The sequence below is a fragment of the Vitis riparia genome, chromosome 15, assembly GCF_004353265.1.
Source record: "Vitis riparia cultivar Riparia Gloire de Montpellier isolate 1030 chromosome 15, EGFV_Vit.rip_1.0, whole genome shotgun sequence".
In the NCBI taxonomy this organism is placed as follows: domain Eukaryota; kingdom Viridiplantae; phylum Streptophyta; class Magnoliopsida; order Vitales; family Vitaceae; genus Vitis; species Vitis riparia.
Genome location: NC_048445.1, coordinates 15623141 through 15636909, shown reverse-complemented (window position 1 = coordinate 15636909; position 13769 = coordinate 15623141). Strand labels below are relative to the sequence as shown.

At 31.9% G+C, this 13769-nt stretch overlaps 1 protein-coding gene across 7 annotated transcripts in view; it reads left to right on the top strand.

Moving 5' to 3' along the window:
• Positions 1–11692, top strand: part of LOC117932136 (MADS-box protein JOINTLESS-like) — a 30949-nt gene extending 19257 nt beyond the window's left edge. For 4 of the 7 annotated variants that reach the window (XM_034853210.1, XM_034853211.1, XM_034853209.1 and 1 more), the window contains exons 3-9: positions 4501–4579; positions 5521–5582; positions 5722–5821; positions 5895–5936; positions 10267–10308; positions 10438–10529; positions 11365–11692. In XM_034853210.1, coding sequence (XP_034709101.1) covers positions 4501–4579; positions 5521–5582; positions 5722–5821; positions 5895–5936; positions 10267–10308; positions 10438–10529; positions 11365–11383 — 436 coding nt within the window. In that variant the 3' untranslated portion in view covers positions 11384–11692. Of the gene's footprint in view, positions 1–2441; positions 3004–4500; positions 4580–5520; positions 5583–5721; positions 5822–5894; positions 5937–10266; positions 10309–10398; positions 10530–11364 lie in introns of those variants that run through there. The other 3 variants (XM_034853206.1, XM_034853208.1, XM_034853207.1) reach the window with 3 other exon arrangements.
• Positions 11693–13769: the final 2077 nt, after the last annotated feature.

Sequence of the window (13769 nt, the reverse complement as noted above, 5' to 3'; positions counted from 1 at the left end):
TGTTATTATTATTTTTTTGTCTAGAAAAATATTAGCATGAAAATGTTATATAATGTCTCAAATATTAGTATGAAAATGTTATAAAGTTATTAGGAATATTTATATAAATATTTTAGGTTATAAGATGGAGATATATTTATGAAGATTATATTATAAAGTAATGAGCTCATGGTTCAAGGTGTAGATTCAAGGAGTAGAAAAACATGGGATGTTTCAAACCCAATATTATTGTTGTTTAGTTTTTATCCTTTATAATAGAGTGGAATTATCACTTTCATCCACGCATGTTGGAAAAGTTGGAAAACCTCTGTATCTTTGCATATATATTATTTTATCTTTGTTTTTTTGTATCAATATGTTAGTATTAAATCTATAGTCTACACAATTGGTACAACCAAAATTTTAACTCCTCAAATGAGACTAAAAGGGAAAAGGGAGATTCATCATTTCTCAAGCTCATTTTAAAAACAATCAGGGGATCTTATTCTAATGAACATTTCTGGAATTGATTCAAGATATCAAAATTGTGAAATACTTTTTATCCTTGTATGTTTTAATCACTTAGATTGTTTGTATGTATATTCAACTGGAGAAAAGTTGAGAATTGGCCTTAATAACAATTAATGACCTGATTGATGGAGAATGGTATCTTAACAAAGGAGCCACTGCACATATAGCAAATGTTCTAGGTGATCTCAGCCACTTCATGGATAAGGTTTTTTCGCCTATTTCTTCTTCCTGTTCTCTCCTCAATATAGTAGAGAAAATCTTTTTTCTGTATCCAATTTTCTATTGATAATAAATGTTTATTTTTCTTCTATTGTTATATCTATATCAACAAGCAATGAGGAGAATTCTGGGAAAAAGATGCAACAAGGAAATCTATGTGTTTGATTGACCCATTTCTTTAATTTTCTTTTAAAAGTAACTTTTACAATATGTTTGGTTTTGAAAAATTTGAGGTAAAATATAAGAAAAATAAAATAAAGAGGAAAAGTAGAAAGAAAGAAAAAGAAAAAATAGATTTAAAGTCAATAAATTATTTTTATGTGTTTTTTCAAACTCATTTAGCTTATTTTTCTCCATTATATAAAGATTAAATAATTAAAAATATACGAATTTCTAATTAATTTTAATTATATTTGATTTTCTTTTGTATTTTTCATAATGAAAGGAAATATGAGAAAATTATTTTTTTTTCATTTTTTCTTTCCTTAATACTTTTCAATAACCAAACATAGTCTTAGTCTAGGGGTGGTGATTCGTGTTTGTGGGTTGTATTTATATCATGTCAAAACTTAGGTATTCTATTACATAGGTCAATCTAAACCTAACATGAATAATAATTGTATAAAAAATATAGACCCAAATGTTATCTAATTATTAAACAGGTAACATATTTGTATAATTCATTTAACCCATTTGATAATCAGGTCCTATTTAATAATTAGGTAAAGTTAGGTCTTATATATATCTATATGATTTATGTCTTAATAAAATATGTTTATAACTTAATTGACATATTTATTTAAAAACAAATTTAAAATGAGGTAAATATTAATTAAATAGTTTAAAAATATAATTAGATTAATTAATAAGATTATTAAATGGATAATTTCAGGTCAAATTTGTATCATATAGGTTGATAAAAAAAACTACTTATTTATTAAATAAGTTATACAAGTCAACGTGAATTTGACCAAAACCCATTTCTAATCAACCCAAACTCGTAACAATCATGTTGAGTTCGAATCGTATTCACAAATGGTATCATTTTTGTTGATGATTTTGTGATTTTTGTTAGTTTTATCCTATATAACACATCTGATTTTCCTTTTTGATTTTCTTATATTTCAATATTTTGTAGTAGATTGAGATCACTATATACATTTTTGTTTCTTGGATGACATGTATTTAATTAGTTGTGCGGTTTTCTTTGGTTTTTAGCCTTTCTTTTTCTTATCTATGATGACCGCTAGTGGTACTCTATGCCTGCCTAGTAGCTTGTTTTTATCATCAAATTGAAATAATTAAGATGATCAACCTATGAACATGCTGGAGTAGATAGAGCCTTTCTAATTGTAAGAATTTAGGAACATCATCAACTACCAGTCGAGATCCTCCTATATGAGTCATCCAACATCAAATTGATATGATTTTCATGAGTCTATTCTTCAAATGAGTGTAAAAATAACACGATCAACTCAATTAATGGAGCATAAGATTTTCAAATAATCATGATTCAAAGTTGTGATAGGACATTATTGATTCGGAAGATTGAGATATATCATCGATATCATCATCTCGATTGGATATTGGATGATATGTAAAATAAGATAAATAAAATTTAAAAATTAGTTTTAAAAATTAATAAAAAATATTATGAAATTTAAAATTGTTTAATATTTAATATTAAAATTGAAAACAAACCCAATTCTTCATTTACAAAATTCAATTAAAAAAATGAAAAAGTTGGAATTTTATACCACAAATATTCATTAGCATTTAAAACACATTAGTAATATTCAATATATATCACACCTATCAACATTTAAAACCGTGAGAGTTCATGTATTCAAATCCCTAATTGTGAAACCCATATGAGAGAGAGAGGAGCACCCCGGCTTGGCAGAGGCAGAGGGCTACCTCTACAGCATCCAATGAAGCAAAGAGATGGAGAGATGGGAGGCCAGGTTGTCAATGGAAGGGGAAGGATATGATATTTCTCGCCAGTCACCACAATGGCACCACTGACACGAAGGCATTGCAGTCCATCCGTTGTGAGGTTAGCGATGAAGTACTCTCAACATTCCCACATGAGAGAGAGAGAGAGAGAGGAGCACCCCGGCTTGGCAGAGGCAGAGGGCTTCCTCTACAGCATACAATGAAGCAAAGAGATAAGAGAGATAGGAGACCAGGTTGTCAAAGGAAGAGGAAGGATATGATATTTCTCGCCACAATGGCACCACTGACACGAAGGCATTGTAGTCCATCCGTTGTGAGGTTAGGGATGAAATACTCTCAACCTTTCCTTCTTACACACCTCAAAGACTACCACAGGTTGGATTGAAAAACTTTTCAAAGCCTTCATAGGACCATCTTTTTCATCACGGGTTCTGAGAAATTTTCCCTTTTGAAGAGAATCATTGTTTTTTCAGATATTTCTCAATTTTGGTTGTTATCTCGTGTTCTTTTGCTGTTATGTTGAAGGAAAAATTTAATTTTTTAGTAATGATTTGGCAACTCGGGCGACTTGGCCGAGTCCACTCGGATGGCATGGCCGAGTCGACTTGGCCGAGTACCGAGTCTACCCAAGTTTAATTGATTTTGGACTGAATCTTTGTTTAAAATGGTATTAGGTATCAGACTCGGTGTAGAAAGGCCAAGTTGTATCGGACTTGGACACTTTGAACTTTGCAAAGAACAAGATAGTTGTGGTGGTAGTTGTGCAATTAGGCGGTTTTACAGTTTATAGTTTCTGATTCTGAGATTATATGATATGTTTGCATGCTTTCTGGAGATCTAAGTCTTCCTGGTTTTGAAATTCATCATGGGTCAAACTATCTGACTAATGGAAGACAATTTTCAAAATCCTTGAGGTTGTGTGGATAGTGTTATGCTGCGTGATTCTTATTCTATAGAGGAAAATTTAACCGTTCCCATGAGGAATAGGCTTACTTTATGTGGTTTCAGTGACGTTTTCTTATTGGTAAACTAAGGAGCTTACTATCTCAAAGCCAAATTGATTGATTAATTGCAAAACATGAAAGAGGATATTTACCAAGCCTTAATAACTTGGACTATTAACCATCTTTCAAAGGGTGCCTAATATTTACCTTTTTTTTTCCTTCTGTTTTTTCTTTCTCTGTGCTCTACTGTGCTATGGTCATAAGCATGTAGCAAATATAAGGGTCTCATAAAGAACGTCCTCGAAATTAATAATCTCTTCACCCATTTCAACATCTAATTGAAAACAAAACTCTTGGTGCCACTAGAGAAAATCAAACTAGAGTGTTCCCACCCAATATCGGGCTATAGGGAAGCAGCCAAGCAATTTGATGATCATGGGATCTGGACACGATAACTGTATTTCCTCAACAGCCTTGCGATGAAAGAGATTATGCAACTCTCACTGCCCACCATATGTAGAAGTTGCATCAGAAGCCTTCTTTTGCTCTGGTCCATGATAAATATGGTACTGCATGCAAAGATTTGGCACTGTAATATCAGGCTCTCTCACACCTGCATTTCTAGTTTTAGACAATGTCTGTTTTGTATTCTTTTCTTATACTAAAATGGAAATAGAAGTATTGTATAGAAATTATAATTGAAAACAACATCAGCACATGGCGTTTTTAAAGCAAAAGAATAGATAGAGATAAGCAGACATACAAAATGGCTAGTGGTGGGTACTTCCTGATATTACTGGCAAGATCACCTTCATATATGTTCTATTCATTTTATTTATCAAGTGAATGTGCCATGCTTTTTGTTTTGAAGTGTGAGCCAGGTGATTGGAAGGCACACTCAGCATCCACAGACTCCAGAGAAACCAGAACCACCATCTCTGGAGCTGCAGGTAAGATGTGGCCTCTTCTATAGTCCTTGTGTATATTAAAGTGTTCTCTGTGTTTGGACAAAATAAATAAATGAACCGAAACAAAGGGAAACCTAAACTTTCTGGATAAAAAAAATTCTAATATCATCGACAGTGTTCCCTTTAACATTTCATTATGGAAGGCATTCAATAAAGTACTTTTTCCTAATGTTTATTTGTCTCATATGTATACTTGTCAGGTAAATAGTACCTCACATAATCTCACCATATCTTTGATTTGTATCTTTACACTTCTTGGTTATTTTTCATTCAAATGTTTTTGAGTTTTACTTCCTAAATATTAGGTCTTGGTGTGTTTGGATTAAATTCTAATAAAAGATTTCATTTTCCAATTTTCTTAACAAAATGATCCAATACATGCATGCACCTAACAGGGGGATTTGAAAAGTCCAATGCAAAGCAATATTGTTTTGTCTGAAGTTTGGTTCATTGATATCTGAAGCAATTTTAGGGAGATGACTTCTAATTGTCCCTGCAATCATATTACGACATGGTACTGCAGATGCCTTTCTTGTGAGAAAGGAACAGTGACTGCAAATATAATGCACCTGAAATTGCAACTTCAGACCCTGATTCTATAACAAGTGACATCCAGAAAAGCCCTTAAAATTTCTTCCTAACGGCGGGTAATGCCTTTCTTTAAACAGGGACACATCCATTCCAAACTTGACTGGAGTGGTACATGATCCTACTTTTGTAAGATCAATTAAAAGTCATTTTTCCTGGGGGTTACTTGCAAGAACTTTAAGTTCTGTACTGGACCAACTAAAGTGGGAACATGATCTTTAGCTTGCATAAGACCATTTGGAATTTGTTTTTCATGGGAGTTACTTGCATACACCCTAATTTATATTCATAGTGTATATAAATACTTAAGAATTTTCGATTGGAACTTTTTCTAGGTGGAGAACAGCACCTGTGCAGCCTTGAGCAAAGAAATTGCCCAGCAGACTCAGAGGCTGAGGTATAACAGTACAACTATTACATTACTGGGATGTACAGTAAAAAGATGCAGGGGATATATTTGATATTATCATACTTCCATTCACTTTGTCCATTACGTACCACATTGTAATTCTGAGACATAATCCCATCTGCAACAGGCAAATGAAAGGAGAAGAGCTCCAGGTATTAAAAATAGAAGAATTGACTGAACTAGAGGAATTACTTGAAGCTGGTCTGTGCAGCGTCGTGGAAGAAAAGGTCTGTTTTATTGAATTATGATTATGACATTTTCTCACATACTTTAACTTGTTGAACTTTCTTTTGGTTTCAGGCAGAAAGAATTCGAACAGAGATCAGTGATCTCCAGAGAAAGGTCAAGAACCTAACTTTTTTAATTTTCCAAAGCATTCCATATACAAATTTTTAGAGTAAAAGAGAAAACCAAAGAAAATGGAGACTAGCTAGTATCGGGTTTACATTGAAAAGTTCGACTTTGTGATTGGTTCTTAAGCAATGATTTCCACCATTTATGATGCTTCCTGACTCTTTTAACTTTTTGTTAAAAGTCTTAACCAATGCATTTGTTTATGGAAAAAAATTAATTACTATTGCAACTGAAGTAGTGCCAATACAAAGGTTGCAATAAGTCTATAAAGATCAAGTTTGCTATTTGAAATAAATATTTCAAGGAAATTTGCAAAAAGAAGGTTTGAACCTGGAAACTACAACAAATTCAACATTGATGAGACCAATAAAACTCAGGAGGGACTTGGGACTTGTTGGATTACGCGCACTCTGATTGTTTTGACAATAGCTCTAGGAAGGCTCAAGATGTAATTAGATTACACAAACATTTTTTTTGGGATGTCTTGCTTGTCTGTGTACACAAGCTTTCCCAAGCCTGAGGTTTGCTAGTTTGACACCTCAAAGGGTTCCCAAGTGAAAGGGATGAGCACATGAGGGCCTCCCCTTAATAATTTTAATTTGTTGACAATAATTGTTGAAAAGTACCTGATAAAATTTAGTTAGATGCTTTGGTTAATGAACATCTTAAGAAACAAGGTAAAGTTTCTGCAATTTTTTTAGATTTTATGCAGTTAGGGTCAAGATGCATGCTTTATGCTTTCACTGTGCTTTTTGTAGAAGAAGAGATATGGAAGGAATAAAAATTATAAAATTCTTTTCTTTTCTTTTTTGTTTTCAGCCTATAAAATGACCCACATATATACAAAAATTCCTAACAAAAAAATTAGGAACTTTCCTAACGTAATTAAACTAGATCTCTTTGATTAGGGTATTGCTTAATTTTCTTCTCAATTACAAAATTATGGTTTTCCTAATTTCATTCTTCTACACTTCCCCTCAAAGCTGGTGAATAGATGTTTTTGATTCCCAACTTGGATACACTTACTTGAAACGTTGTACTTCTTAAGCCTTTTGTGAGTATATTTGCAAGTTGGCGATTGATAGATACATAATGAGTACAGATCAATCCACTATCTAGTTTCGCTTTAATAAAATGTCCATCTATCTCTATGTGTTTCGTTTGACTGTGTTGCACTAAATTATGTGTCATGTTGATTGACTAATTGCAGATTTGTTGTTGCAATAAAATCTCATTGGGTCATCCTATTTAATCTTCAAATCTTCCAAAGTGATCTTTAACCATAGTAGTTCACAAACTCCTTAAGCCATTGCATTAAATTCTGTTTCTGCACTGACCTTGCCACCAAACTCTATTTCTTACTCCATGTCACCAAATTCCCACTAAGAAAGGTGTAATACCTAGTGGTTGATCTTTTGTCAACCACAAATTCAACATAATTTGCATATGTGACTGTTTCAAGTACTAGTCCCGATCTTCATTTAAATAGGATGCCCTTTCTTGGAGGCCCTTCCCTTTAAGGTACTGTAGCATTGGATTAGCAGTTTGTAGAAGAACCTTTTTTGGATGTGTATGAATTGACTAATCATACTCATAGCATATGCTATATCCAATCTTGTGTGAGAGATAAATGAGTCTTCTTATTGGATGTTGATACACCTCTCTATCTACCATAACATCTTCCTCATCCTCTCTAAGCTTATGATTAGGATCTATTGGTGTGTCTGTTGGTTTACACGCCAACTTCTCTATTTGCTTGAGAATGTCTGTTATATATTTTTGTTGAAAAATAAAAACTCCCTGTTTAGAAATAAAAATTTCTTACTTAGAATGTACAATCTCGATTCCTAGAAAGTATTTCAACCTTCTTAACTCTTTAATCACAAATTCCTTGGTCAAGCATTGCCTCAAAGTTTGTCTCTCATTTCCATCATTTCCTGTCATGATGATGTTGTCTACATATACCAGAAGGGTTGTAACTCCTAAATTTGAATGCTTGACGAACAATGTATGATTTTCTTGACTTTGTCTGTATCCCATGTTTTTCATCACTTTAGCAAACCTTCCAAACTACACCATTGGAGACTGTTTCAGCTTGTGTAGAGCTTTCTTTAGTTTATACACGTTTTCAATGGTTAGGTTACATCCAAATCCTAGGACTTTCATATAAATCTCTTCTTCAAGATCTCCATTGAGAAATGCATTTTTTATGTCGAGCTATTGTAGATCCCAATTATAATTTGTTGTCAATGATAACAAAATTATGACTGTGTTCATCTTGGAAATCAAAGCTAATGTCCAAATAATCCACGTTATATGTCTGAGTGTATCCTTTAGCCACCAATCTTGCCCTATACCTCTCCAATGTCCCAACTGCTCTATACTTAACAGTATAAACCCACTTACATCCCATTAGCCTTTTTCATGCAAGCAAATGTACCATCTTACAAGTTTTATTCTTCTCCAGGGCCTCCATTTCTACATTCATGGTTCATCTCCAATTTTCATTAGATAAAGCCTCAGATAGAGTGGTAGGAATATGAATATGGTTCAAACTTGTAAGAAAACTTTTAGGGAATGGAGACAACTTTTCGAATGACACAATATGGGAAAGTAGATACAAAGGATGTTTAGTGCATTCCCTTGTTCCATTCTTGATGGCAATAAAGAGATTTTGATGTATGAGTTTTTTAGGCTAAAGTTCTAACTCAGTTTGTAAGGGAGGATGAGATACTGTTACCTCATTTCTAGAAGCTGATTTAGATTCTTGGACTTGTATAAGTCTAGGGATTTCAACTTTCTTCCTTGAGTACACTTTGCTAGTCATTTGATTCTTAAGTGTAGGTTCAATGGACGGTGACTCAGGTTCGGAGGAGGGTACAAATATTGAATCAGATACTTTAGGAGGGTCAATGAGAAAGGGATCAATGAAATAGGAATCTCGATGATTGTCTTCCTTGATGGAATCCTCCACCTAAAGATAAGGTTGGGGAAAATAAGACTCACTTTCATTGAAAGTAACATCAACTGAGACAAAAAACTTTTTAGATAGTGGATGTAACACTTATATCCTTTTTGAGTTGAATAATATCCCGTAAAAATACATTTGATTGCTCTTAGGTCTAATTTCCTCTCGTTTGAACTATGAATATGCACAAAGGACATACACCCAAATACTTTAAGAAGGAGATGGTTCGTGGTTCTCATATGAGGATAAAATAATGAGAGTATTTCCATGAGACTTTTGAAACCTAAGACTCTGGAAGGTAATTAGTTTATGAAATGTGGCGGTTAGAACAGTTTCACCATAATAAGATTTAGGCATATGTTTTTGGAACAAAAATGCTCATGTTGTATCGCGAAGGTGGTCATTTTAAATAATTCTTTCCATTAAGCCTGCATGTTGCTTAGATATTATGCAATTATCCTATATTGTGATTAGTAATCACACTTTTAGATTGAATAGCGACAATAGTAGTTTTTGATATCTTGGACATTTTTCCTTCTTTTTTTAGGGAAAATATAAAAGAACTCTCAGGTAAAAAAAAAAAAAAAAAAAAAAAAAAAACTCACTAAAGACTACCCATAGGGCTCAAAGAACCATGTTAGCAATCCCATTGGCGTTGATGTGGGATATTGGTGGTCGCAGCAGCTATGTCGGAGGTCTAGCACTCTCGGCGGTCACGAAAGTACATCGAAGGTCTAACACCCTTGATTTTCGACTATATTTACAATGCAAGGAATGCCTTTAGAAGGAAAAATCTTCACTTGCAGCAATAGTGAGCAAGAGATTTTGAGGTGGAGACGTTACACACAAGAATCCTCATTGTTGGTAGAGACAACGGGGTGACAATGAGGGTTTTGTTGAGGTCTTCGACTATTTTCACAATAAGTTTTTCTAAGGCTTTGTTTGCAACAATGGCACAATGCAAACGAGAGGCAAATTCTTAAGGTCAACAATAAATATCGATTATGATCTCCAACTTGGCAATGAAGGCTAAAACAAAAAATATTCTTCTTCCCGATTCACGAGCCTAGGGCTCTAATATTATGTAGAAGAAGAGAGATGGAAGAAATAAAAGGTATAAAATTCTTTTGTTTCATTTTCAGCCTGTCAATGACCCACATATATACAAAAATTCCTAGCTACAAAATTAGGAACTTTTTAAACCTAATTACACTAGATCCCTTTGATTTAAAATTGCCTAATTTTCTTATCAATTACAAAATTATGGTTTTCTAATTTCATTCTTCCATAATTTCATTCTTCCACGCTTGTTAATTTCTCTTATTTTCTTTATATTTAATTTTCATGCAGGGAGACGTACTGCAGGAAGAGAATGAAAGGTTGAGAAAGGAGGTAAGAACTTTAACTATACCTTTTTTTTGCTTTTTATTTTTTGTCTTTTGTGCTTCATGTTTTCAAGAATGCTAAACTTTCCTTTTGCAGATGGAGAATATTTCTGAAACACAACCTCTTCTTTAACAGGGCCACTCATCTGAATCAATCACAAATAATATTTGCAGCTTATTACATCCTAATCAAGGCCATCACGACTCTGATACTTCTCTCAAGCTGGGGTATGTTTATTTGATATATTTGCATGTCAAATCTAAGATCTTATTTCAATTCAAAACAGTCAGTAGTATTGCCTATGCAGATGCATTTTTTTATAGGTAAAGGGACATGTGCCCATGCATGTAACTTGACTGCACCGTGAAATACTTTGGAAATTTAAATTTTTGAGATTAATGTTATGTTTGGTTCTAGGAAATTACCAAGGAAAGAAAAAAAATACCAAAAAAGAAATGATTTTTTGTGTGTTTGATTATACTGTAAAAAATATGAAAAAAAAATTAAATATAATTAAAATCAATTAAAAACTTATGTATTTTTAAATTATTTAATTTCTAAGGCTATGTTTGGTTCTCGAAAAATTTGAGGTATAATATAAGGGGAAAAAAATGCAAAGAAAAGTAGAAAGAAAGAAAAAGTAAAGGGAAATAAAAAATAGATTAAAAGTCGATAAATTATTTTTATTTACTAATTCAAACTCGATTTACTTATTTTAACTCACCAATATAAAGATTAAATAATTTAAAAATACATAAGTTTTTAACCAGTTTTAATTATATTTGATTTTTTTTATATATTTTTTTATAGTACAATGAAACATGAAAAAATAATTTTTCTTTATGTTTTTTTTTTTCTTTCCTTAGTATTTTTTGGAAACCGAATATAACCTAAATTTTAGAATTAAAATAAGTAAAACGAATTTGAAGAAACATATATATAATTTAGTGACTTCAAATTTAGTCTTTATTTTCTTTCCCTTGAATTTTTCCTCAAAATTTCTTGGAACCAAACATGGTTTATGTCTTTTCTGGCCTAAGAGCTGCTTTCACTGTCTGTCAGGTTACCATTCTCCAACTGAATCTGAAGGGAATGGAGAGAAGCAAGAGGAATGGATGCCTGAGAGAAGCGAAGAATAAAGAGTGGAGAGGCATGGGGGATAAACGGCGGAGCTTAGTCATTTTGAAATTAAAGACATACAATTTGATGGCATCTCTATTTCTAATATTTATGCTCTATGTAATCCGCAGCTACCTCATCCCATGCTACTCAGAAGTCAGAACTGCCTTGTTGTACATTTTTAGACGCTTGTCTGTCAGAACTGCCTTTTTATAATTACTATTATTGTTTCCCAAAGTGAGTTAATGCAAAATTGAGTTCTTAGCTAAGATTAACTCTTGTATACTTTCCAAGATTCAATCTTTAAATATATGTTGCTCACTTGCAACATTTGGAAACACCCCTAAAAGAGGATACAAAGGCAACCATGAATACAAATAAAGAAAAATATATAGAATCATGGTGTACAATGCCTCCACTTAAAAAAAAATATATATCAAATTAAATGGGAGTTAAGTTATGTTGTATGTAGATCAACAATGTCGTATTAAATAGAAATTCGATGATCTTAGAACAAATCGATTAGATGTGTTCTTAATTTGATCAAAGGCATGACTTGATTTCTTCTAAAAATTCTATATCGAAATATATATATGGACTTGCATTTTTCACATGCTTTCTCACTTGATACCGAGGCTGGCTTTTTAATGAAAAACTAATTTTTATAAAAAAATTAAAGTTGCCACTTATGTTATATATATTTTTAAGCAAAAACAAAAGAAGAATAAAACCCTAAAAATGACTCCTTATTTTGGAAAAACATGTCTTTGAAAACTGAGTCCAAATCTGGGGGTTAGGTTACTCTTTGGGAAGGTACTAGAAAGTAGCACCCCTTTAAGCCTTAAAATAGGTCTCTACTAAATAAGTTAAGGTAACTATGATAATTGATTTGTAAATCAGTGGATACCAAAGATAATAAAAGTTATTATGCCTAAATCTTTATATGATGCTATTCACACCAAATCAAACATATCGAAGGAAATCAATCACATGTAAAAGAAAAGGATATTAGCATACCTGAGCTGAAATCCAAAGCGCTTTCATGAAAACACTAAAGTGAGTTTAATAAATAATACAACATGCAATTCATATCATTCAAGAAAACCAAGCAATGATTAAAGCATCGGAAAGTATAATAAGCATAAAGATGTTTACAAACATAGCATGTCTATTTATAGTGTTAGAGAAATAAAGGAAACAAAGGATGTACCTTGATCGCATTTATAGCTTTCAATATGCCTACATATGGCTAGAGCGATTAGAATAAATCATGACAATAAATAACTAAGATAGTTAGCCTTAATTTACATGGCATATGTATGGCTCAAATGAAATGAAAAGAATCTTTAAAATATCAACTATCATATAAGATATACACATGATTTATTATCAAAGATAAACTAATTCACAAGAGAGCTTAAAAAATACCAAAATTAGTGACTAAGTCAAAATATGCAATAAAGTGAGTGAATAGTCAATTGCTTTAGGAAAAACATAAATAAATACTTAAAAGCAATATTTCATCATGAAAAATTTGAGGTATGCTAAACAACACCAGATTAATAACAAAGCAAACATTGTACTAGAATTTCAATATGCAGTTAGAATAAAAAGGTTCACAAAATGAATCTTAAAAAATACCTATAATGTGAATTTAATTACAAAAATTTTTAGTGAATATCTCATACATGTTTAGTTTATTATCCAAGTGACTAAAAAATTTAATAAAGCTCTAATTAATTCCAGTTCACCAAAATATCCTAAAAGGTCCAAAACAAGACTAAATTTTGTAACATGCATAAATCAATTTTTTTAACCACTCCATAAATGTGATAAGATCATATAAAAAATCATGGACAATTTAAGAGTGTATATTTTACAATAAAAATATTGGTAAGGCAATAAAACATATGTATAAATTTTATAAACAACCAGACTTCCCCTTGGTTCAAAATTGGGATAGTGTAGTGGGTGAAAAAAAGGAAAATTATATCTTCCAATTGGGAAAATATTTTCCAATATTTTATGTGTCAAAATTAATTTGAAGATGTCTAGAATCAAATAAAAAGATCTAAATAAATTAAAGAGATTATTTAATGATTTAATTTTGTAAAGGCATTTTGAGTATCCAAAATAGTGCTTAAACTATATCTATTGGAAAACTAAATTAAATTTATTGATTGGAGAAGTGTTTTAGGTTAAAAAGAAAAAAAAACAAATGTTTCATACATTTGATGAGTCTAGAGCAATATCCAAGAATTGAAATAATTTTAGGGTCTCTAGGTTATTGAATTCCAATTTACAAGTTCAATGATGTAGTGGCCATTCAACAATGGCAATAGGAAACC